This window comes from Pundamilia nyererei, unplaced genomic scaffold (genome assembly GCF_000239375.1).
Source record: "Pundamilia nyererei isolate P.nyererei 1_Seehausen unplaced genomic scaffold, PunNye1.0 scaffold00006, whole genome shotgun sequence".
Classification (NCBI taxonomy): domain Eukaryota; kingdom Metazoa; phylum Chordata; class Actinopteri; order Cichliformes; family Cichlidae; genus Pundamilia; species Pundamilia nyererei.
In genome coordinates, this window is record NW_005187407.1 from 407,767 (window position 1) to 432,749 (window position 24,983).

The 24,983-nt window shown below is 39.0% G+C and overlaps 2 protein-coding genes across 2 annotated transcripts; both read left to right on the forward strand.

The window, feature by feature from the left end:
* Nucleotides 1-41: 41 nt before the first annotated feature.
* ercc8 (excision repair cross-complementation group 8) lies at nucleotides 42-15,815 on the forward strand. The gene is made up of 12 exons (XM_005721990.1): nucleotides 42-398; nucleotides 850-945; nucleotides 3,739-3,840; nucleotides 5,001-5,124; nucleotides 6,362-6,443; nucleotides 7,145-7,213; nucleotides 7,304-7,370; nucleotides 7,960-8,063; nucleotides 8,740-8,864; nucleotides 12,456-12,653; nucleotides 14,556-14,651; nucleotides 15,473-15,815. Exons 1-12 carry the CDS (start codon nucleotides 322-324, stop codon nucleotides 15,536-15,538), a joined length of 1,206 nt encoding a protein of 401 aa, XP_005722047.1. The 5' UTR covers nucleotides 42-321; the 3' UTR covers nucleotides 15,539-15,815.
* A 604-nt stretch (nucleotides 15,816-16,419) lies between these two features.
* elovl7a (ELOVL fatty acid elongase 7a) lies at nucleotides 16,420-21,625 on the forward strand. Its single transcript, XM_005721993.1, has 8 exons — nucleotides 16,420-16,564; nucleotides 18,333-18,422; nucleotides 18,516-18,706; nucleotides 19,600-19,680; nucleotides 19,781-19,837; nucleotides 19,928-20,033; nucleotides 20,144-20,280; nucleotides 20,386-21,625. Exons 2-8 carry the CDS (start codon nucleotides 18,359-18,361, stop codon nucleotides 20,632-20,634), a joined length of 885 nt encoding a protein of 294 aa, XP_005722050.1. The 5' UTR covers nucleotides 16,420-16,564; nucleotides 18,333-18,358; the 3' UTR covers nucleotides 20,635-21,625.
* The last annotated feature ends 3,358 nt before the right edge of the window (nucleotides 21,626-24,983 follow it).

Genomic DNA, 24,983 nt, shown 5'->3' on the forward strand with positions numbered 1-24,983 from the left:
ACGGTATCAGACCCACCAATCATCGCATCTGTAGTTGAATGCTTTAGAATCCAACATGGCGGTGACTTGTTTTGAATTCTTGAGAGGCCACTTAAATTTCTTTGAATTATAAGCAATGAATTGTAAAAATATCACGATGGAAGTATTTAAGTTGGGTATTTTTCTATTTCATATCGTGTAATGTTTTACAGGACGTCCCGAGACTTACTTTGGATTAAAACGTCACTACATTGTGGGTAACATGTTAGCTTTTGAACTGTAACGCGGTTTAAATACTGGCTAACTGTTAAAACAGAAAGAAGTTGTCTTCATGTTGAAGCTATGTTGGGCTTTCTGACAGCCAGGCGGGCTGGTCTGGATGACCCTCTGAGACTGAGACGAGCGGAATCAACGAGAAGGTAAGAGAGAAGCTCTTATAAACATAACTAGCAAGAAGAAGTCCACAGCAAGCTTTGGACTAATAAAACTATGAAATCGAAATTATACCGGTACTATATGAACATTATGTAACATAACAAGCATCTTAGTTAATACACATACATGAGGTTTTGTTTATAAATAGTTCTTAACTATTGTTAGCATCATTGCTGTATTACATACGACTCTCGAATCTGTGCCAGACTTATTATGTTTTGGAAATTCCTACAAACTGAAAAGTTATTTATTTTAACAAAAGAAAGAAACACTAACTCTAGATTTAAGCGCCTTAGTCTGTGCCATTGTTTGTTAATTCATCTCTAACGTTTTAGAGTTAGTTAACTACTTAGGTTTCAGTTTGCCTTCATGCATTTTTACATTATAATATGTGTGACTCACTTAAGAAACCCAGCGATCTCTCTCTTTCCAAAGGGTCCTCGGCCTGCAGTTGAATCCGGACAGAGATGTGGACCGAATCCATGGAAATGGCATTAATACCATTGACATTGAAGCAGTTGAGGGAAGATAGTAAGTCTGAGTAACATAGTAAACAAAGCTTAATCTATCCATTTTCTTAATCACTTATTCAGTTCTTTCATACAAACTCCAGACAGAAAGACCCCCGTTCGGCCAGTGGATTCGAACCCAGACTGTGCCATTCCCATGTCCCATACAGGTTCATAAAATAATTCATTAATATCCCCCCTTGGAATGTTAATTCTTGCAATATTGCAGTGATTGGGATGTTGCATAAAAACAACAAAAAATAAGCTCTATTGGAAAAATCATGCAGCAAAGTAAAATTTATCTGACTAAATAACTTGCTGTCCTGACACAGAGATAAATATCTTAACCATAGGCTGTGAAAGTTGTAATATTTAATTTCTACACACACTACATTGCGATCTTTCGGAAGACAACCTTCACTGCTGCTGATCCCGCTTGAGATCTACCATAACCTGTCTCTGGACATTTTCATAAAATAGTTGAAATGCCAACTATTCACTGAGGCTTTGACCTTAAAACTTTGTGTGTAAAGCAACCTTGGGTTCTCTGTAAAGGTCTGAGAGTTTATTATTATTATTATTCATATTATTATTATTGTAGGTAACTATTGAGGTTTGTTACTAAGTCCTTGCAAATTTGGATATCTGCCGATACCGATATGAATCCGTTATAGTGTTATACTGTTTTTTTTATATCTTGCTGCATTTTGTATAAGTTCATACTCAAGTTTAAAAAACAACAACAACAATACAGGGAGTGCAGAATTATTAGGCAAGTTGTATTTTTGAGGAATAATTTTATTATTGAACAACAACCATGTTCTCAATGAACCCAAAAAACTCATTAATATCAAAGCTGAATGTTTTTGGAAGTAGTTTTTAGTTTGTTTTTAGTTTTAGCTATTTTAGGGGGATATCTGTGTGTGCAGGTGACTATTACTGTGCATAATTATTAGGCAACTTAACAAAAAACAAATATAGCTTGCCATCACCAGTGCATGAATGTGTGTGTGAATGGGTGGATGATTGTGTATAGTGTAAAGCGCTTTGGGGTCCTTAGGACCAAGTAAAGCGCTATACAAATACAGACCATTTACCATTTACCATATACCCATTTCAATTATTTATTTTTACCAGTGAAACCAATATACCATCTCCACATTCACAAATATACATTTCTGACATTCAAAAACAAAACAAAAACAAATCAGCGACCAATATAGCCACCTTTCTTTGCAAGGACACTCAAAAGCCTGCCATCCATGGATTCTGTCAGTGTTTTGATCTGTTCACCATCAACATTGCGTGCAGCAGCAACCACAGCCTCCCAGACACTGTTCAGAGAGGTGTACTGTTTTCCCTCCTTGTAAATCTCACATTTGATGATGGACCACAGGTTCTCAATGGGGTTCAGATCAGGTGAACAAGGAGGCCATGTCATTAGTTTTTCTTCTTTTATACCCTTTCTTGCCAGCCACGCTGTGGAGTACTTGGACGCGTGTGATGGAGCATTGTCCTGCATGAAAATCATGTTTTTCTTGAAGGATGCAGACTTCTTCCTGTACCACTGCTTGAAGAAGGTGTCTTCCAGAAACTGGCAGTAGGACTGGGAGTTGAGCTTGACTCCATCCTCAACCCGAAAAGGCCCCACAAGCTCATCTTTGATGATACCAGCCCAAACCAGTACTCCACCTCCACCTTGCTGGCGTCTGAGTCGGATTCTTCTCATTACAGAGATGCACATCACCTAATATGCTTAATTGGTAGTAGGCTTTCGAGCCTATACAGCTTGGAGTAAGACAACATGCATGAAGAGGATGATGTGGACAAAATACTCATTTGCCTAATAATTCTGCACTCCCTGGAAAGCTATTCTGTTATACCTGTATGCAAAAAAAATAGTTCATAGTTTCGCAATACTGATCAATCTAATAAACTTAAACCTACACCATCCTCCCTATTCTGGTATTTTAAAGAGTATTTAGTGTAAATATTAAGCAACCTAACTAATAAGGTTCCAACTCCCAGCAAAAAAAAAAAAAAAGGGAACCACCCCTCACGCTCCACCTCATGATGCTTAATCGACATAATCAACCTTTTTTTAATTCTCTCCGATATCCGATCCAGTAATTTAGGTCAGTATCGGACCGATACGTAATATCGGATCGGTCCATCTCGACTGTATAGTTTTAAAATGCTGCAGAATCACTGTCAGTGGTTCAATGATAAGTATGTAAGTAAGTAAAAGTAATTTATTTTGGCGCTTTTTAAGACAAGAACCAATCCGAGAACTATAGTACATTACAGAGGCATTACAAAAGATGGTCAAAATACAGACCAGAATCAAGTAAAAACAATACAAAAACATTACCCAAGTGCTTGATGTTTTTTTAATCTGTTTAAGACCTTTGCAGCTGTAAAAATATAGGAAATAAGTCTTAAGATCCCAAAGGGGCAATTTATTTCAGCAAGACAGATTAACATATAAAAGCAATGACAACAAAGCAAAACCCAATAAAGTAGAAGTAAAGATAACAATATAAGTATATTTACGTCACATTAAACACTCATTTAACCCTTAGATGATACTATTCATAGTATTGAAACGTTCCTGCACTGTGACTTGACTGCTCTGGAAATTCACATTTTTAACAAGTAACCCCAATCTTTGTTAGTTAGTATAGTGAATATGAAGGCAGAAGTCTGGTTTCAGAGGGTGAGCCTGATGATTAAATCTATGTGTGTATATTTTACAAGGTTTGTAAGACGAAGTAAAAAAAAAAGTATTTCAGATGACATTTTTTCTGCTGTTCAGCATGCTGTCTGGAGGTGCAGACGGAGTAATCGTCATATATGACCTGGAGAACTTCAGTGGCAAACTACAGTACACCTGCAAGGCAGTCTGCACAGTAGGAAGGTAAATGTTAGCCCATTTACTAATTCCATCCACTAGAGAGTAGCATTTTATTGCGGGCTGTACACACAGTGCTGTCCCCAGCTACCTACAGCTTTTTGTTTTGGCTATAAAATATACACAGAAACTAGAAGAGATCTACCACAGTAAATCTGAAATTAAATAATCAAGATGCAATCAAAACGCAGACCTTCACCCATTAACCACTGAGAAATTACAGCTGTTGTTTAATACCTTCCCATAATTTTACGAGCTCAAATGGATTTGGATAAATTAGCGTAATCTTAACTAAAACGAATGAGTGTTGAATGGGTTTGAGAATAGTTTCCTTTTGTGAAGTTTTGCCAGGCTTTTACAACAGCTGTCTACAGTTGTTTTGTCTTTATCAAATAAAACGCATCTTTAATTGTGTTGAGATTAGGGGATTCACGTTGCTACTACAGAATACCACTCTTATAAATAAACTTCCAGCTTGTTTTAATAGTTTTTTGGGAACTGCGCATCTGTAACGTGAAGTATCATTGACTTAGCGTTGCTGCATTTGATTAAATCTGAAAAGAAATCACATCTGTGCAATACCATTCAAAATGTTATCAATCTGCTTCTGTCTTCAATAAACACCAATACCCAGTGCTATTGGAAACCATCTATTCCCATGGATCACACTGCAGAAGTTGTTCTACGCTTCAAATGCTGGACCTACAGAACGTTCTTCTTGCATTTTGGAACAGGTTAATCTGAGTTTCATGCTCTGGTCATGAGCATGAAACTGATAACTGATAACTGATTAGGAAATAAAGACATAGCCTACAGCCATCCATGATACAGGTTTTAAGCAACTTGTTTAGTTGTGTGTATAAAAATGTCTCTAATTCTTCAGTTCAGTATTTTTATTCATCCGCTTCAGTTTAAGGTTTAAAGTCTGCATTTCAGGTTCATCTTGATTATTTTATTTCAGTTTCAGCTGTCAGAGTTAAGAGCCAAAAATGTGAAAATTGTATCAGCGTCCAAACATTTATAGAACTAACTGTACATGAGAGTTTTTTCTCATTTCTTACAGAAAACATCCTGCGCTATCTGGTTTTGTCAATCCCAAATCAAAAACATGACACATGGCTTTCACCCCATGTTTCATTTATTTATTTTTTTGTTCTTGTTTTTAGGTCTAGCCGCTATGTCCATAAATTTAGCGTAGAAACAGTCCAGTGGTATCCTTATGACACAGGAATGTTTGTATCCAGTTCCTTTGACAAGACCATGAAAGTCTGGGACACAGAGACATTAAAGGTAAGGCATGTCAACTACTGTATCGTCTGGTAATCAAGCCACTAGGTGAAATGGAGACTGACAGCAGAGGTTAGAAAAATGATTGTTTAAAGTCAGCCAGATGAGCAAGAGGAGGTCTTGCAAGGAGTTGTGGCCTTCCCTAAGCGAAATCAGTCATGCTTTTATACATAAGGTAACAGCTGTGGACAGCGAACAGTTAAACACATCTGCCAGCTAAAGGCTCTTGTACTGGCACTGCAAAGCCAGTAGGGGTTGCAGAGAGGCTTAATGCCTAACAAGTTTATTACCTAGCTTAGTTTTGTCAGGCACACCTGTAAAATGTGTGTGAAGTGGCATGAACAAAGATAGAGATACTGGAAGCGTTACAGTGCCACCCAACATAAACTTAGTAATACCAGAGCTAAATCAACACCTCTCTGTGCAGCCTCAATAAATACTGAGTGTTGTATTAAAACTCCACAAAGGTGGGATTTATTGTAGAGCTCACAGAGAGTGTGTTGCATTTCATTATCAAATTCTAATTTATGGCTTCTCCACCCCCACCCCCGCCTTTTGTTCTTTTCATTTTCTCTTCCCCTCGCTTTCTTATTTTCTGCTTCATGCTTTCTACCTTTCTATGCCACATTGTCCCATATGGCAGGCTCTGAACTGTGCTAGAGTTACACTGGCACCACAGTTGCTTTAAAAGGTCAGGGAAGGGACAGAAAAGAAACCTGTCAACCTTTCACTCGGTTTAACCTGTGTGTTTCTGTCTCTCGCACAAACACACACACACACAGTTGCATCTATTAAATTCCTAATTGCTCATGGCTGTTTGTCCATTAGTGTGTGTTTTGCATTATTGTGGATGCATTTTTATGCAAACAGAGCTTCCTCTGTGTGTGCAGCCAGTGGTTAAGTCCACGTGGGTGCTGGCGCACACTTACAGATGGAGCACAGAGAGGCTTTTTATGTTTGCTGAAGAATTTGCATTGTAACCGCCACTGGTGCTCAGGCGATCTGCCTTCTGAGCTCTGATCTGCATTGCCCTTTTATTTTTACTTAAAGCTGGGAGCTCTTTCCCTTCACAGACTGACTTTCTAACACTGTTAAATGTTAAAACTGTGCTTGTATATTTCTATAGATTGTCACTGAGGCAAACATAAGCAAATACACACAGGTCTAAATATGGAGATTGCTGTATTTCTACCATAAGTAACATTTTTCTTTCTCTCCGTCTCCTTCTTTGATTATGCAGCCTGCTGAAGTGTTTCAGTTTGAAGGCAACGTCTACTGTCACCACCTGTCCCCAATCGCCAGGAAGCACAGTCTCATTGCAGGTGCGTGCATGATCCCAGTGAGTTTTTGCTGATCTCAGTGACACAGAGTAAACAAGCTGCACTAGCTGCTTGCATTTCTGTCATTGTGTTTTCAAACTCATTGAACAAAAATCGCAATACTTATCCTGTCACTGCTTTGTCATACTAAGCAAGGTGCTAAGTGCTTTACATGTATGAAGGGGTGGGGTTGGGGTGCATAATTCGGTCAGCAGAAGTGTTCTTGTTTCACTGAGCTGGACCAACAGGTTGTTAATACCTACTGGAGAATGTCTTCTATGTCCTTTACATAACCAGTCCCTTGACACACCTGTTTCTAGTTCAGAGACAATCACAGTGTCAATCTCTTTTATTTTCTTTGGTTCCTAAACAATTCATTCCTCGTTAGAAGTTTTACAGATTCTCGTCAAACTAGTTTTGAGTGAATCCCCTCCCCCTCCCCCAATACCTTCGGTTTTTTCTAGAAAGACACTAACACAAGGGAATCTGTTTTAAGGGAATCTGTTCCTAAACAGCAATATTTACAGTATCATACGCGTTCTCTTAGAACCTCAAATTCCTGTTTTTACCCTGATAACACACCTTTTACACATTGATAACGATAATTGGGGATTTTACATTTTAGAAGGAGTGCCCCTATTCACTATTTACATCATCCTTGTAAGTCTAATCTTTGAACTATGTCTGTGTCTCTGTGTTTCCAGTGGGCACCACAAATCCTAAAATCCAACTGTGTGACCTCAAGTCCGGTTCACGGATTCATATTCTTCAGGGTTAGTGGATCACAGTGCTTTTACTCTGTTCTTTCTGTTCCTTTCATCCACCCACGCAGAAGAAAGAAAGTAACGTATTTGCCATTGCAGGTCACAGAGCAGAGGTCCTGTCTGTGCGGTGGTCACCCAGATACGAGCATATCTTAGCCACTGCCAGGTAAGCTCTCTTTGCCGCCATTCTTGGCTACCCTAGTTTGCCCTCAGAGCCACATCAAAGTGAAACGCCAGCTACAGGACAATCCCCTCTATGTAATTTCCCAGCAGTTCTTGTCATCTCACTTCCCAGCCATCTGGCTACATCACAACCCTGCATCAAGGATAATGGCACCAGGACACTACTAGATAGCACCGTGGCGCTCTAGCAGGCCTGCCAGTTTAGCATATGGTAGATACTGTCCCCACCTGTTTTATGCCACATTAGACCTGCTAATTAACCCACTGGGATCACTGTGCTTCTGTCCCCAAAGAGTGTAAGTGATTTTGAAAACAACTGGCACAGAGACACACACACACACACACACACGTGTATGATATTCTAATATGGAGCAGCGTTTTAATTCCCTACAGAAAACTGACCTTTAAAAACAAACACTAGGGTACACAAACCAGCTCGTCTGTAGTGCATCAGCCTCAGCTTGTATCCTGTTAATGGAATATTTAAACACAAATCATGTTTTTGTTAAGTACCTGAATTTTTAGGGAGCATAGAAAGTAAACAAGTCATTTCCCTGGTTTTCCTTCTTAAGTGCAGACAGCAAGGTGAAAGTATGGGATGTGCGCCGTGCTTCAGGTAGTCTCTTCACTCTGGACCAACACAATGGAGACAAGTCGAAAGCCTCCTCTGAGGCAGGTATTGTTGGCATTTTTCTTTTCATTAAATTTTTTGTCTCATTTTTCCTGAGTGGAGCTGACTTCAAGGAGATCTTGTTGTGTTATTATGTCATTGACAGAGAAACAGTTCTAGTTCAGTACCTCAATACCCCATTTATCCATCTTTCGCCCCATAATGTAGTATTTATTGTACAGTGGTGCTGTATATACAGTTTACATGCAGTAGATAAATGGGAGCTGAGGTGTGTCCTGTCACCAAAATAGTTCAGCGGAAGTCTTTTGGATGGGAGACCTCAGAGCATCAACATGAACCAATCCGATTGCTGATGCTTTAAATTAAAAATACATTTCTAATTCATATGAACCACGACAGCTTTGTTTTCCTCTGAATTGTCATGTCTAATGACTTCCAAGATATTCAGGGTAGTGCTGAGTTTGGCTCACTTGGGAAAAGGTCAACATTCTGCATAAATGGTATCTGTTTTTCCTGTTTGAAGTGCCTTTGCATTCAAACCAGGGGGTCAGAAGTTCAGAGAACAGCCGATTACAATTAAACCAGTTTTTCTGGGAGACATATGGTTTTGATGGACACTAAAAACTTATCATTGATGGATTGTCACTGTATAAGACAAATATTTCTTAAAGTCTTTAGGTGACAAATACACTGCTACCATATCTAATCTGTCTTTAACCAGTAAACACCGCCCATAACGGCAGAGTGAATGGCCTGTGCTTCACTGGTGATGGCCTCTACCTGCTCACTTCTGGAACCGATGACCGTATGAGGCTATGGAATAGTGCCACCGGGGAGAATACACTGGTAAGGTGTATGAAGGCTTTGTCCTCACAGCCTGTGTAAAAAAGCACTTCATGTAATGTTGTTACAACAAACCAGTTTGTCTTTTGCTGAACAGAGGCTCAGTCATAATCTAGTCAGGACTATCCTACAACTATATCCTTCCAACCAGTTCCTTAAGGGCTTATCCAGTTTATGGCCATGAAGGGGCCTGAGGCCTGTCCCAGCTTAGCAACATAGTGAGACAGACATTCATGTACTTGCACATCCAGACCAATTTAGCATGTTTTTGAACTGTGGGAAGAAGCTCAAGTACCTGTAGAGAACACACACAGCAAACACAGAGGCTCAAACTGGTCAGTAGATTTGAACCCAGATCCTTCCTGCAGACAGTGACTGCACCACCGTGCTGCCCTGCAGTTCTTTGATGACGCTGATATCAACTGAGCTGTTGAAATTGCAGCTGAGCTTGATAGAAGTAATACTATGCTCAGTTTTAGCTACAAAAGGCCGTATACATGAAGCCTGAAATCCTATCAGTGAGCTAAATAACACAACAAATAGTATATCTGCAGGCTGGGTGCTGATTATCTGATTATATGTTATATCAGTATAATACTGATAAGAATAGGTGTGAGAATTGATGAAATCAATATTGATGACTATTACAAGTGTTCTTGGTTCTTGGCCAGTTGTAGTTACACCATTTAAACAGTTAGAAACATGAAAGGAGTTAACAGATTTTTAGAATTTCAATCCTAGAAGGGTGTGAGTTAGGTTACTATGGTGCCTTCTCTTCAGGGCTTGAACTACCTGAGCAAGAATGCTGCTACACAGGCTTTATAACAGACGCACTTCACAGGCTTTCTTAGTGTACGTTATCCCGGTGAGACTCAGACTCAGTTTTACTAAAATTCAGATTCGTAGATGCTTCAATGCTTAAATTCTAAAAAGAATATTGCCGAAGCATCAAAATACAATATCGTTAGCTTCATAGCATAAGTGCCTAAGTCATTTTTTTGTGATGACATAGGCAGACGGACAGGATGATGCAGCAGTGGTAGGGGAGTAAAGTTAGGCAAAAATCTCAATTTGACCAAAAAATGACTTAGGCACTTATGCTATGAAGCTAACGATATAGTGAAACCCAGGCACCCAGGCAAACAAACAGATTAAACATTTTCTTATTGTAAGTATTATAAATGTTCGTTTTTTATAAGCTACTAAAATTCACATAATGTACTTCTGAAAAAAATCTGTTTTTGAATAATTTGCCTTTTTTGTTCTGTTTTACCCAAAATAATTGATCTGCCAGGAACAATAAACTTGTGCCATCAGATTTTTAAACAGGTAAAACAAGTTGACAATCCCTAACTGGTTACCAACGATCAGAAAATGTTAGTGGTTGTAAAAACCAGGTTTACGTGTTAGATCTCACAGCCTCAAAGATTGAATATTCGACTTTTGCTTTTAGTTTTGCCCAGAAGTTAGAGAAATCAGAGCAAAGAAATAGCATAAAATAAAAAAGGCGGATTGTTTTTTGTTTTTGTTTTTTTCTTTTTGTTTTTTTTGTTTTTGTCTAGACTGAGATAATATGGATACCAGAAAATTGGGTACTTAAAAAAAGTGTGCTTCCATGCAAAACTTGTGTTGCACATGAGTGACATGTGAAAGGAATGCAGGGCTCGCAAAAGGTTTTTCCAGTCGGGCTACCAAAATCTATCTCAGCCCTGCCCATCGGGCTATCATAGGAAAATATATGTCAATGCTTTTGCATTCTTTCGAAAATGTAGCTGAGTAATTATGTCATTGGCATCGATGAGCCACTGTCAATATGTGACATATTGAAATCGCGTTTGAATTTCCGCTTGTTTTTTGCTTTCACTTTGCGATTGCGCGAACTGTGTGTAGAGAGCGGCAGCACTGATTGGTGAGTGATGATTACTTGCACACCAATTCCTCTGACATCGTCTTATCACTCATTAGCTTACTATTCAAACATGACAAGTGAAATCTCCCACAGCAAGCTAAAACATGTGAGAGGTTGATTGCACAGAGAATCGCTGAGCATTATGCGAGTGCGTGTGTAAAAGCAGCAGGATTTAAGCCGGTATTTTAGTTCTGCTCAGCCAAATAAGACAGGGTGAAGAAGGGACAGCCAAAGAAAAGCTTACCACAAAACGGAAAAGTTATGACAAATCAGACTATGAGGCAAAAGAAAGCGTAGCTTTTTTGGTTTCATGGACAAAAGAATTTCTGTGGCTGGAATATGACGAGCTAAATAACATGATGTTCTGCCAGGTGTGTTGTGAGTTTCATTCAATTTCTGAGTCGACAAGCACCTTTGTTACTGGGACCAGTAATTTTAAGAAAGACCCCATCAGAACCCATGAGAAATGCAAGAAATGCATTATTTCCCAGTCTGCAATATCTTTCCCAGAACAAACAGCAATTGCAAAAAACATACTAAAAATGAACCAAGCACGAGAAGAAGTCCTGAAAAAGCTGTTTAGAACAGCGTACTATGTTGCAAAGAGTGAACTACCTTTGGCAAAATTTAGCCGTCTTTGCAAACTTCAAAAAGCAAATGTCCTAGATCTTGGTTCCACTTACCTCTTACCAGTGACTCCAGTGGAAATGTCAGATTCAGGACCTGACACAGACTGATTCATGTTCTACACAGTTCTTACAAGTTCATAGAAATTTCTGTTCAATGAGAACCAAGTATTTGAGTTGATGATTGGAATCTTTATACAGTTGTTGTGATTTGTATTTTAACAATTTTTTGATTAATTTTTGTTTCCGTTACAATATTAAACATTAAAGCATAATATTGTAACGGAAACAAAACATAAAAAAAATTGCTCCCTTTTTTATTCGGGCTACTTAAATTTATTTTGGGCTACCAAAAACTGAAGAGTGCCGGCCCGAAGGGCTTCCAGGGATTTAGAAATTTTGCGAGCCTTGGAAGGGTTACCTCATTCGGCCTGTTTCACAGATGCATAGGAAAAATACAAGTTATTCTCTGCCTTCAACTTCACATAGCTGCCCTATTTAAAGTTCTGTTTGTCTTCATTTTGGAAACTCTACCAAGTCTTGAAAAATAGTGACACACTTAAAAAAAAAAAAAATCTAGCATCTTTTGCAAGAACAAGGATATCAAACAAAAACAGTGTCAAATAATTGAAATAAAATGCGATCAGTTATAAAAGCCTCACGATATGAGTGAGTTTTATACTGATAAATGAAATAGTTAAATAATTTAGACCAAAGAGCAATACAGAAGAGTCTGCTGGAAATGCCATGATATATAAAGCCTTTAAAGGAATTGTGTCCAAGTTTTATGTCCACAGTTAAGCTTTAGAAGCCTTTAAATATTAGTGTCTTTTAATGGGCTCTTTGGATAAGCTTATTTTCATTTTCATGAATTAATTGAAGTTTTTTTTTGTCAAATGAAAGTGCAGAAAATTTCTAATCTTCCAGAATGTTTTGCAACATCTTGGCATTCGATTAAAAATGGCTTAATCCTTATGCAGAAAATGCCTGAGGTTTATGTTTGGACTTTTTATTCGGATGTCATCTGAACCGTGTGCCCCTTCACTCGTTATCCCTCAGGTAAATTATGGGAAGGTCTGCAACGAGAGTCGGAAAAGGCTACAGTTCACAGTGTCACGTGGCTGCAGCCCAGAGTTTGTGTTTGTGCCATGCGGCAGCTCTGTTGCAGTGTACACCCTTCACACAGGAGAGCTGGTCACCATGCTTAGGGGTCACTATAACAGTGTGGACTGTTGTGAGTTCCACCCAGACTACCAGGTGAGTCCATCTGATTTATCACCTCACAGTCAAGAGTGGTTTGTCCCCCGCATGCTTACAGTAACCCTGCTGGATTCTCTCTGTTCCTCATCTTTTTGTTTTATTTCATCAGCTCTGCAGTAGTACCTGTAAGTAATCTGCAGTCACCATGGTACTCTCAAATGAGTTACTTCCTGCGGATAGATAACAGGGTAGAGTCAATACTGACTTCCATAAATGCAAATGCAGGTGCTTCTTATGTGAAACTCAGGTTTGTGCTCATAGCCTCTTTACCATGTGTGAAAATGAATGCCATCACATTTATCTCTGCTTTATCAGATCTAGGAGCAAAACAGTGCAGTCTGTCTTACTGTTGTTTTGCTGTTGCCTTGTAAAACGCTCTGCTTGTGTTGACAGAATTGGAAGCAGTTAGTTCCATGTGACATTTGTGCTTTATCACAGCACAAATGTGATGAATACAAGAAATAAATTCTTGACTCTTTAGTCATCAGTGCTACCAGATATGTTGCAAAAGCTTTTTCTTTCATTTGTGCCTCAATGAATTACCTAATCGAGGCAATGAGTGAATGAGTCATGTTAAAATCTGTGTATATGGACATATGTGCTAACCGACAGGCAACAGGTGATTCAGGATTACAGGTGTCACAGGTCCAAAATGTGATAGAATCATCGACTGTATATACAGAAAAATTATGCATCTAAAAAGTGAACCCATTACTTTTTTCTTAAGGCAAGCAGGAAGTGACACCGCTGGTTGCCAGAAGAAAACAACCATACTCCTATCTTGCAGTGGTGGTGCAGTTGTTCTCTCCTCTCTTTACAGTGCTATTAAAGCAGTGTACACTCTAGTGTAGGCCTATGTTGTGACTGACGAGTCACTTCCTTGTTAGCATGCAACGTTGTCGCTTTCTCAGATAAATTCACTCCCGCTCAAGTCAAAATGGGACTTCATAATCAATGGGTGAAGTCATGGGGGCTATTGTCATCTTTTCTGTACACTGTGCCTGAGACGAAACATGTAAATGGGAGAATAAATGTACAGTTATTGATTATATGATACGTTTCAATATAATATTGATAAGAATAGGTGTAATATGTGTCAAAGTTCATGCAGGCTCATCAAACTTGGACAATGGAAGACTTGAAAATGCTGTCTGTACTAATGACTTCTTTGTGATATTTGGATTGTAGGATCACAATTTGGTTTAACAACATGAAAGCGTGGATGCAATAATCTACAGCTACTGGTTTCCCTGCCTATTCTTTGTGATTCCAGTAACTATATTCTATTTTTATTAAATAAGTATTAATTGCAAGATTATTCTTCAGATCGGTTGTATTCATTTTATTTTAAGAGTAATATTTTAGTGAAAACAGTGCTTGTTTTCATTCAAGATGGTGTTTTTTTGTTTAGTACTTCAGTTATGTATTTCTACTCCAGTGTTCCTTCATTAATTTAAATCCTAGTTATGTTTATTTAGCCAGTCCTTTGTGCTGAGAAACAGCCTATTATGTATCGGCACAAATGGAGAAGGCCGTCTAACCCGTGCACTCCTTATTAGGAGTTGCTGCATCCGGTGACATCGATTTTCTGTGTTTGACAGTTATAAGAATGCAGTTTGGCAGCTTGTCACTCTGAAGCGTCACAGGAAGGGACACCTTGTTCTGAAAACGTTTTATGCTTCCTGTATGATATAATGACCCGCAGTCATTAAACTGTCCCCTGTGACATCACCTGTTGTACATGGACGGTTTTAAGTGTGTTCATTACTTTGCTTTTGGTACCAGTTATGCTTGTTGACACTGGTTTTCTCCCCGCACTGATGTCTTTGGAAGTACTTTGAGGTTTGCTGAAAAGGTCGATGTGTACATTATTGTCCCTGTTGTTTGTGCTGTATGTAGGAGGTGTACAGTGGAGGTAAAGACTGTAACATTCTAGCATGGGTCCCTGTCCTCCGTCCCTCAGATGTGGAGGAAGACTCAGACCATGAAGTAAAGGTAAAGGTCATAACAACAGGAAACAATAGTAGATGGAAGAATCTGAAAAATTGTGGAATCCAAATGCTGTTGAACTTTGCTTCCACCACTGAAAAAAAATAAAACAATATAATTATAATAACAACAATAATAATAATAATGCTATGCATGAGTCAAAATTTTTTAGTGTTTCAAAATTTCAGTTTAGATATTCCAGAGTTTCAACTTTGAGACAAAAGTTGAAATTTTGACATAACAACCCAAAATATTTGGAGATAATTCAAAATTTTGTCGTGGCTCTACCTGCCTTGTTTTTCAGTGGTGAAGAAGAGCTTCCATAAAATGCCCTTGATGATATAACAGATTTGATCTTTCTTCTTTTTGCTTTTGTAGGGTTGTTTTTTGTACAGAAAGGCCATGAATGTTACATCATCATACCCAGTGCAAACAATAATGATTATAGTCTGCAAACCTCTTTTAATCTTCATATATATAAATATATATGTTTTTAAGCTAATCTTCAATAATTGTGGTCATTTACTATAAATGAACGTCCTCTGATTTGGACCTTTCTGGATTTTTTGTTTTTCCTTCCAGAAACGAGATCATAGATAAGCACGTGTCATCTGAAGAATTTAACTTATGAAACCTCAGTCTTATCTTCATGTTAATAAATAATGTTTACATAGTTGTCTATCACACTTGATGGGAACTGCAGATACTTGTATTTTTTCTTAGTTATATAATCATACATGTGACACGTGCATATATATTATGTACTTTTCACAGAAGTGAGCTTTCTTTATTGTGCAAACTGAGTTAAATGTTTTGGTCTCTCACAGGGTGCTGCTGGCCAGTCTTCGGTGAACCCTGCCTTTCAGGATGCGTGGAGCAGTGATGAAGACTAACGCTGGATTTGTTTTGAGCATGTGGACAACATTTAATGTCTGATTATTCACAATTACTGTAAAACAAATGCTCCAAAAGCCTTAAAACTTAAACGTGTTAACAACGGTATGACTTTGTAAATGTTTTTGTACGTTTGATAAATCATTGTTACTTTTTTATTTTTTATTTAAACATGTAAAACCAAAATGGTCCTTATTTAGTATTTTCAGTAAGTCTCTTTTAGTCTTAGGCAGTATCTGCTATTGTTAAAGGAAGCTGAATAAATACTTACTGTCACAATGCTGATACTACATTTACATTATTGAAATGAAACCTTTACCTAGACATCTGCAGGCCATTTAAAAAGGTGTGGTTTCAGTCTACACCTGATTTTTAAAAGACTTTACCCATATTGCTTAAATGGGAGTAACCAGGTGGCATTCAAAAACACAGATTGTCCTGTTGTCATTACTAAAAAAATTTGCATTTGTTGTGCCGTCAGGGCTTAGTAAAGAAGCGATGGCGAAACCTTTGTTGGACACACCCCCTACAAGTTTTACACATTGGTTTTACTGACATATAAACATTTAAGACATCACTGTCATAAACATTAGGGATAATTGTCAGTCTGCTTTATCAGACGAATCAGAGGAAATGCCACTGTTATTGTGATTATAGTGGAAAATTACAATTTAGCAGTTTTCCAACTGAAACAAATGATTAATTACGTGTCAAGATAGACATGTATCATTGTTAAAAAATGTCGCGTCGCTTCGGATGAGCCATTGCTCAAGAATTAAACTGGGTCCAGTTGAACCACAACTGCTCCAATCAGCGAGCGCGGGGGGCGAGGCGTGAGGCAGAACCCCGCCTCCGGCTCGCCGGCATAAGGGAGCGAGCAGCGCGTGCGCTGTTAGCGAGTGACAGCAGAGCGAAGCGTACACCTGTAGGAGGGCTGCAGGTGGAAACGGGAATTTGGATAGCAACGATTCGGCGGTTGAAGGGGGATTGTCGTTGAGTTTCTGCTGCCGTGGCGCTGAGGGCTGGTGAGTTTTCTTTCTAATGGGGGTAAAAATACAAAGATGGGAAGGATGTAAAAACACCGGCGCAACGACCATAAACCTGCCCGTGATTACTGAAACATTTCTGGTCACTGTGACACGCATGATGGCTGCTTTTGTTTTCTGAAAAAAGACGAAAAAACCTAAACTTTCCACCTGGATACTGTAAATCTTCAGCTTATAGATATAGAATGTTAAGTATAGGTCATACATTGATGAACGTTTTTATACAGCACATTTTAAACTTGCTGTGATGCTTAAAACGAAGTGGCTGTCTACTAAGTTCATCTTAAGTTTTTGTTTGTTTGTTTTTCTTAATTGACAACTAAATCCCAGTCTGGGTTTAGTACTGTCGCTCACTCTGCGGCACATAATATGAATATTAAATATTTTATTTCGTGGTCTATAAAAAGCTAATAATTGAGGGTGGTAGCCACCTCTCACCTGAAAGTACATTTCTGTCTTAGTAACCTGCGGAAGTTGACGTTGCACAAATGAGGAGCCACGCCATGGGAGTAGCAGCTTTCACATCATCATCTCTGACTATAACGTTAATTGGCGTGTCAAGGCTTGCCGTGTCTTGATTAGTGAGGAGAATCCAGACGGCCATGCCTTTTTATCACTTTAGCCAGTTAGGCTCCTGTGTCACACAGGTAGACACACCTCGAAAACCTGTCATGTAGGGTTAGGTTCCACAGCAGACGAGGGATGATGTGTTTTACGTGTTGCTTTCGCAAATGTATTGCTCTTTCTTTACAAACTACAACAATACTGTAGGCTAACCTGTTGGTTTGTGCTCTACAGTTGCTTCACTTCTGCTTTGTCTGCATGACAGATTGAGCATTTCCCTTTGGCAAACTTTATATAGTATCACAGAGGTTAAAACCTGTCTGATCACTCACTGCTTACCTTCACTTGGTTCAGCACTAGTCCTGAATCCATTGTACAGATGGGGTGTTTTCACTCATCAGGAACAGTTTTTAAATAAGGTTCAGTGTCATAAAAGCAACAGTGCCCAGTTTTTGCATGTAGATTACTGTCAACAAAGCCTACTAAGAGTCTGTGTGACGTGGACTATGTTGAAGTTGGGTTTTGATTCATTACTGAATGAATTCTGGTCACACAGTGGCTTGTTTTTTGACGAGAGAGAGAGAGAGAGGCTGCTACTCATTGTACTCCCATCACACTCTCGCTTTGTCTGCCTCAGAAGGGCAGCCAAGAATAGCTGAGTGGCCTTTTTCTTTTTTCTTTTTCTTTCCTCCCTCAAACAGTCCAGTCTTTGAGACTTTGTAGTTGACTGTAGTTCAGTGTGCCCTAACCCGAACTGTAACGGCAACATGGTTCATGATTTTTGATTTTGAACATGCGTTAAAGTTTCATCCTGCGATAATGCATCTTGAGGAATTTGTCTCAGTGAGCAGTCCTGTTGCACTTGTTTTTCCTTCTCCCTCCCCCTAGACAAACCGTTCCAGTTCCTCCTCTGTGCTTTTTGTATAAAACATTCAAGAGGTAGTAACAATTGCCACCATTAATGGCTCTTTTTTTTTTTTAAATTAAAAAAATATCTGTTTTACAATTATTTTATTTTTGTTTAGTAAAGTCTTCATACATATTCAAAAGCCCCTACATACATGGGTTGAAGTTGCTAGATACAAATATCACCGAGCCTGCTTCTGTGCTCTGCTTTTCATCCAAATACCACTGAACTTGTAGTCTAAACTGACACTGTGACCTTTGCCTCTGCTCCTTCTAGGTGAAGTACAAGCAGCTTGTCTGAAAATGGAGTTTGGAAGCATAAAGTCCACTGTTGGGCTGATTTATGATGAGTTCATGCAAAATGCAGGTGAGTCTTTGCCCAAAACTAACTCTGTGCTATCACTTTTGGTTTTCTGTCTGCATATTTTATTTCAAACCCCTCTACATGTTTCTTTTGCAGATACACGGACGGAGAATTGGCTGCTCATGTCGTCTCCTATCCCCCAAACCATCATCATCACAGCATACATTTACTTTGTGACATCACTGGGGCCTCGAATCATGGAGAATCGCAAAGCCTTTGACCTCAAAGGAGTTCTTGTAGTCTACAATTTCAGCGTGGTGGCCCTGTCACTCTACATGTGCTATGAGGTGAGTCCACATACTATTTTTTTTTATTTTTTTTTTTTTTACTTCAGTTGGTGCTGACGGGTATTTTAAAAGTGAAATCCTTTCCTGGAAGGTTTTGCACTCCATACCGTACAGGGAGTGAACGTCTTGCATTGTTTCAAATTGCTATGACACATGCCCTCTTGTGAAATACACTTTTTTTTTTTTTCTTCTCCCCTTCATGGACTGGTTACTTGAGGTTAAACCAGATCAGCAGGTGTCATTTCCTTATTAAAATGCTTTGTATTCAGCAAATGCTTCTCTGGTCCCACATAACTTTGGTTTCACTGCTTTCCAATGAGCCATGAATGAACCTGAGTGACAGAATTAATTTTTACACCAGAGATTAGATATATTCAGGTAAACTTGAAGGAAAACATTACAGCATTGGGTTGATGGAGGACAACCTCTAATTTGTAAATTACTTGCACTGAATGTTCAGCCACAGACGCGCTGCTGTTTGTGTTCATGTCTGTTTGGAAAGCTGTGATTTGCAGCTAGATTTAATTGTAGACATGTGGTGTGCCGTTTGGGTGGAGCAGGTGATGCAAGTCAAGAAATTAACCTGCAGACATGCGATTCAGCAGCATGATTTGAGTTACAGTGAAGGTGAAAAGGAAGTAAGAAGAGATGAGAAATAAGTGGATGAAATGGTTTGGCAGAATTAGAAATTCCAACTGCATGTCCTGGAATAGGGTTTGGTTTGGTTTGGGTGGTGTACACTAGCAGAACTGCTTTTGTTTCTATTTGTATGAAAAATCTGTTTTTAAATGAAAAGGTGGTGGAAAGTGAATGACGTGAGAAGCTGATACATGGAACTTTCCTGCTTGTCTTGTTTGTTCATGTAACCGAAACTTCCACCATTTGTGTCATAGTATGTGATGTCAGGATGGGGAACCGGATATTCCTTCCGCTGCGACTTGGTGGACTACTCTGACTCGCCACAAGGCCTGAGGGTAAGTCACTACTAAGTTCAGATGAGCTGATTACAAACGAGTAGTTCAAGGTTTTGACGTATGTGGGTCTGGCGCTAAAGTTTTCTCACTTCTCCTCCAGATGGCAGCAACGTGCTGGCTTTACTACTTCTCAAAGTTCATTGAGATGTTAGACACAGTAAGTGGGGGGGAAGTTGCATACCTATGTATTTGTAATATCCACCCAGGCCTCACCCAGTTTATTTTAAAGCACTGCGTCTCTTTTCAGATTTTCTTTGTGCTGAGGAAAAAGAACAGCCAGGTGACTTTCCTTCATGTCTACCATCACTCCATCATGCCATTCACCTGGTGGTTTGGTGTCCGCTTTTCTGCAGGTAAAAACCACCACCTCCTCTTCTTCGATGTACAAGCAACCTTCATTCATGACAGTATATGAACTCCTTGACATTTTCTTTCACAATGCCTCATCCACTCCCTGTTACAGGTGGACTGGGAACATTCCACGCCCTGCTAAATTGTGTCGTTCACGTGATCATGTACACATACTATGGGCTGACTGCCATGGGACCCAAATACCAGAAGTACCTGTGGTGGAAGAAGTACCTCACAACCATCCAGCTGGTATGTCAAATGGCTTTTTATATTTATTTTTGCTCTTCTTTACAAAGACCTGGGTTAAACTTTGGCACTATAAGTCAACCACTATATTCTTTATTTGCTTTGTAGATTCAGTTTGTTATGGTGACCAGCCACATCTCCCAGTATTTCTTCATAAAGGACTGCCCATACCAGTTCCCAATCTTCGTCTACATCATCGGCCTGTACGGGCTGATTTTCTTGTTTCTCTTCCTCAACTTCTGGTACCATGCCTACACCAAGGGCAAGAGACTGCCAAAGGTCCTTCAGGCTCAGACATGGTCGCACCACACCAACGGCGTCATGAATGGAAATGCCAATCATGACAAGGATGAGTGACGCAGCAGCTTCTCAGGGGTTTGGGGTTGAGTAAAATAAGGAAACTACTGTGGTAGTCTGAGATGCAAACCCAGTTCGTCTGGACTTTATATATATTTTTTGATAACTCCTTTACTTACAAACTGCAAAAGACAATCTTTAAATTATAAGCGAAACTATATTTAAGGTTACTGAACCAAACCAAAAGGTTTAGCTTTTCTGATTTCTACTTAAGGTAAGGCCAAAGTTCTCCCACAGATGTCGACACTTAAGAAATTAATAAAATAAAGTCTTAGAAACTGACCACCTGCTCTACAGGGCTCTTCCAGTGAGAGCCTGAGCTGTACAGGAATGCTGGCTTCCTCACAAAGCTTCTAAAACAGATCTTTTTTTTACCCTTTTTATTCAGATTTGATCTTACTTCTCAATATACTTTTTTTTATTATTATTTAAAGACTGTGCACTGAAATCAAGGGTTGTTTATTTCACTCTACCTAAAAGAACGACTGTTTAGAAGCCACGCGCCCTGTTTTTCAGGTCTTTGTTCAAAGGGCTACAAGCAAGCACAACCGGGTTTAGGTGTTTGAGAGCGCACGTCCACTCCTTTGCTGCTTGATTCACAGCTGCTGCTCGTGGTGTAGACATTCATTGAAAATGCAGTCTTTAAACGGCATCAGTTTTCGCTTCTGACTTGAGTCTCCTATGAACCGTTGCTGTGACACATGCCGGGGAGGGCAGACTAAGTTCTTGTAGGATCCAGAGCAGAGCTCGAGTGAGTTTTTGCTGCTTCCTTGCAGAGACATAATGCAAAAATTAAGACTATTACAAGACTTGCACAATATGCACAACTTAGCCATTCAGTTGGAAGATATGAGCAGCTTTGCTTGACTGCTACGCTTCATGTGTTGAAATTCTGTTAAGCTAACGGGGTCTTCACATAGCTGGAGTTAGCTTTTTTGGATGTAATTCTTGAATAGTTTTTGTATGTTATGATGACCTTTTAACCTTAAGTGAATATAACACTCTGCGTCTCTGGTGACTGAGGACACAGGATTGAGATTTGTGTGGAAAGATTTACACTTGTTTTTTTTGTTTTTTGTTTGGTTTTTTTTGTTTTTGTTTTTTTAATTCTTTTTTTTCCCCATTTGCAAATGCACAACACAAAATATTTACAGATATGTAATGGCTTTTTCCCCAGACCCCGCCTTGTATTAATGGAGAAAAATGCAACAAAAAATGAAATGTTTATATTGTATTTTATATGTATTTATATAAATAAATGATCGACTTCAGAAAATGTAATCTTGCTTTCGGCCTGTTATTTCAACTCTGGATATTTGATACTTTTGACAACTTCATAGATGCAACGCCATTAACAGGCTAATGTCCCGTTTGACTGTTTCAGATGAGCGAGTTGGCCTTAATTAGGTAGATGGATGCCATCGAGACAAGACTGCATTTACAGTTATTAAACATTGTTTTAAGGACAAACCCCAGTGTAGATTCTCTCCACACCGACTGTGAAATTGCTTTGACCAGATTGTAATGAGCAGTTGTCACCAGCAGGGAGTGCTGTTTAACTGACGTTGCTCATGGCCTGTTTGTTTTAATCTAATTGCAAAACTGACCACCACAAATTTATAATTCAGACAGATTGACAGGCACTCCTAAAAGTCTCTGAACAATACAGTGGTAAAGTTGAGACACTCATAATTTCTGTTTTGCATCAAACATTTACTACATGCATGGAAAATGGTAAGTAAATGGCCTGTATTTGTATAGCGCACTACTAGTCCCTAAGGACCCCAAAGCGCTTTACACAACCAGTCATCCACCCATTCACGCACTGGTGATGGCAAGCTACATTGTAGCCACAGCCACCCTGGGGCGCACTGACAGAGGTACAAAGAAAAGGCACAAATAAGGCAAAAACTGTTGCACAAAGCTAATAAGCTTGAAAGTCAGTAATTGGTTTGGCCGCCTTTACTCTTTTACTCAGCCTGAGCACTCTCAAAGCTTTCTTGTGATTTCTAGGAGTCGTTTTCAGAGACAGTTTACCAGGTTTTAAAGCTCTTCTTTGGATGCTGGTTGCTTTTTGTCACTACTTCAACTACTTCAAGGACAATCTGATCGATTTTATTATATCTTTGTATTCTTTTACTGCACCGATGGGGTGTTTGAGATCATTGTCATGCTGAAAAATGAAATTATTGCTAATGAGATGCTTTCCAGATGGTGTTGGTAGATAATGGGTCAAAATCTGACAGTATTTTTATGGTACTTTTGATCAGTTTTGACAAGCTTTATCACATCTGACTAAAATGCACTCTTAATGTTGTACTTCTCTCCTGACCTCCATGCATACTGATGGCGATTTGAACCTGTGGACATTTTCAGTTCATGTTTGTTTAATTTGTCACACTTCAGCCTTTTCTCTGCTTCCCTTCCTTAAAAATGACTTGACAGCCATCCTGCCGCCGATCATTTCTGATGAAGTGTCAGTGAACTGTAGAATCAACTGCAGGGCCAGATGCATCTGTCAGCCTGGACCTGTGTCTGGTCTTTGCTGGGGTTTCTTTTCTCTTTTTTTCTCTTTACTTAAGGGCATGACATTTAGATACTTCTCATCTGAACTTATCTAGCACTTTAAATCACCTTGTTGAATTGTGCTATACAAATAAATTTGCCTTGCCTAGTTTCCTCTTAGTTTTAAAGACATACTGCGCACCGTGCAAAGATATGCCAAGTTTTCAGCTAATAGTTCTCCAAAAATCATCTTGGTGCCTTTCAAACTGTAGATTAAACTCAAAGGTTATGTGTAGACACTGGTTCCTCCTGTGATTTGGGTGCCTTTTTAATGATTTAATAGTTCATAGGTCAGTGTTAACAAAAAAACATTCCTCTGAAATGGTCAGGTACAAAGCCTGGACTGAAAATAAGTGTAAAAGCAACTGATGTCCAAAGAAAAACTTTGAAATACCATTAAATAGCCTGAGGAACTATTGCTCAAGACCGCTTTAAAAATCCAACAGAGTCCAACTCCTTGGACGCTAAAAATAAAAAAAGTAAAGGGTGACTTAAGATTGTATTTTTAACATTTTACTCAGATCCTTGCTTGTGCCTCTGTGTGAGTCCATGCAGGATAACAAACTGTGCTGGGTGAAGGACTCAGTTCTATAAAGTGTGTTTCTAAAACAGGAACAGATTTTTTTTTTTTCTTCCGCTAACTGACCAAAAAAAAAGATATTAATGTGCTGCAGCTCAAATTATGGCTGCACTTCAAAAAGAATTCATTCAGTATCTCAATCCAGCCTGTCAGATTTTTAAGAAGCAAGCTATGGATGGAAAAAAATAAAGTCTGCTGTGCTTCCCACAAATATGTTTAAAACTGTGGCATACGAGTGCTGAAATGACCCGGTTGAATGGAGAAAATGAGGAAAAAGCAGAAGGACAGACCGACGCTGGAAGGCCATGCATGATTGCTCTGCTCTGTGACGATTTCCAACAACCCCTGTCTGTCTCCAAGCCACCCTCACAGGTCCTTCCCTGGTTTCAGTGTAGGAGACGCTGTGATAGAGGATAACTATGTGAAATGGCTTATCACTGGAAATATGTGAAAAAGAAATAAAATAAATCAAGCGTGAGTTATTCCAGTCTTTCACTGCAAGATACATGCACGAACAATTCAAAAAGTTAATTGGTTTAATTAGTGTTGTCATGTTTACTGTTGCATTGAAACACTCATACTCATATTTTCTTAATGAGGAACAACAGAAGTGGAAAAAATAGAATCAGATGTACGGATAGTGTCGGCTACGGCCGTCTCTGCATTTTAAACATTAGGAATAAAACAAACAAAATCCTGATATGCCCAATTAAACGGACATAACTGTCAGTTAGGCCTGATAATGGAAATAAGCACTCTTCCCAACAACAGTCTTTGTGCCACAGTGGTTTAATATATGAGTTCCAGAAGCTCTAATTGCATCTGTGCAGTGCCACTTATTTTAATAGTATTACATTTTAAATGGATCGTTGAATATGCTATTACAGTCCATCGGTTTGTAGCATTTCTGTCCCTGTTAATCACATTGATGTACAGTAGGCCTAAGCAATACATATTAACTAAGTAGTTCCGATGTTATAAAATATTTGTGAAGACTGATTTTAGAAATTAGATTAGCGCATTACTTCTGTCTTGAAGGCATGGTGTGTTTTTCCTTTACTGGGCTCTTACAGTCCTGATGAGGACACACAAACTCTGAATAGTTTAACCATTATTATTTTTTAAAGATGCATCCATGCAACATTTTCCACCGCTTTTCCTGGTCATCTTTTCTGGGTGCAGCAGTCTAAGCAGAGGCACCGAT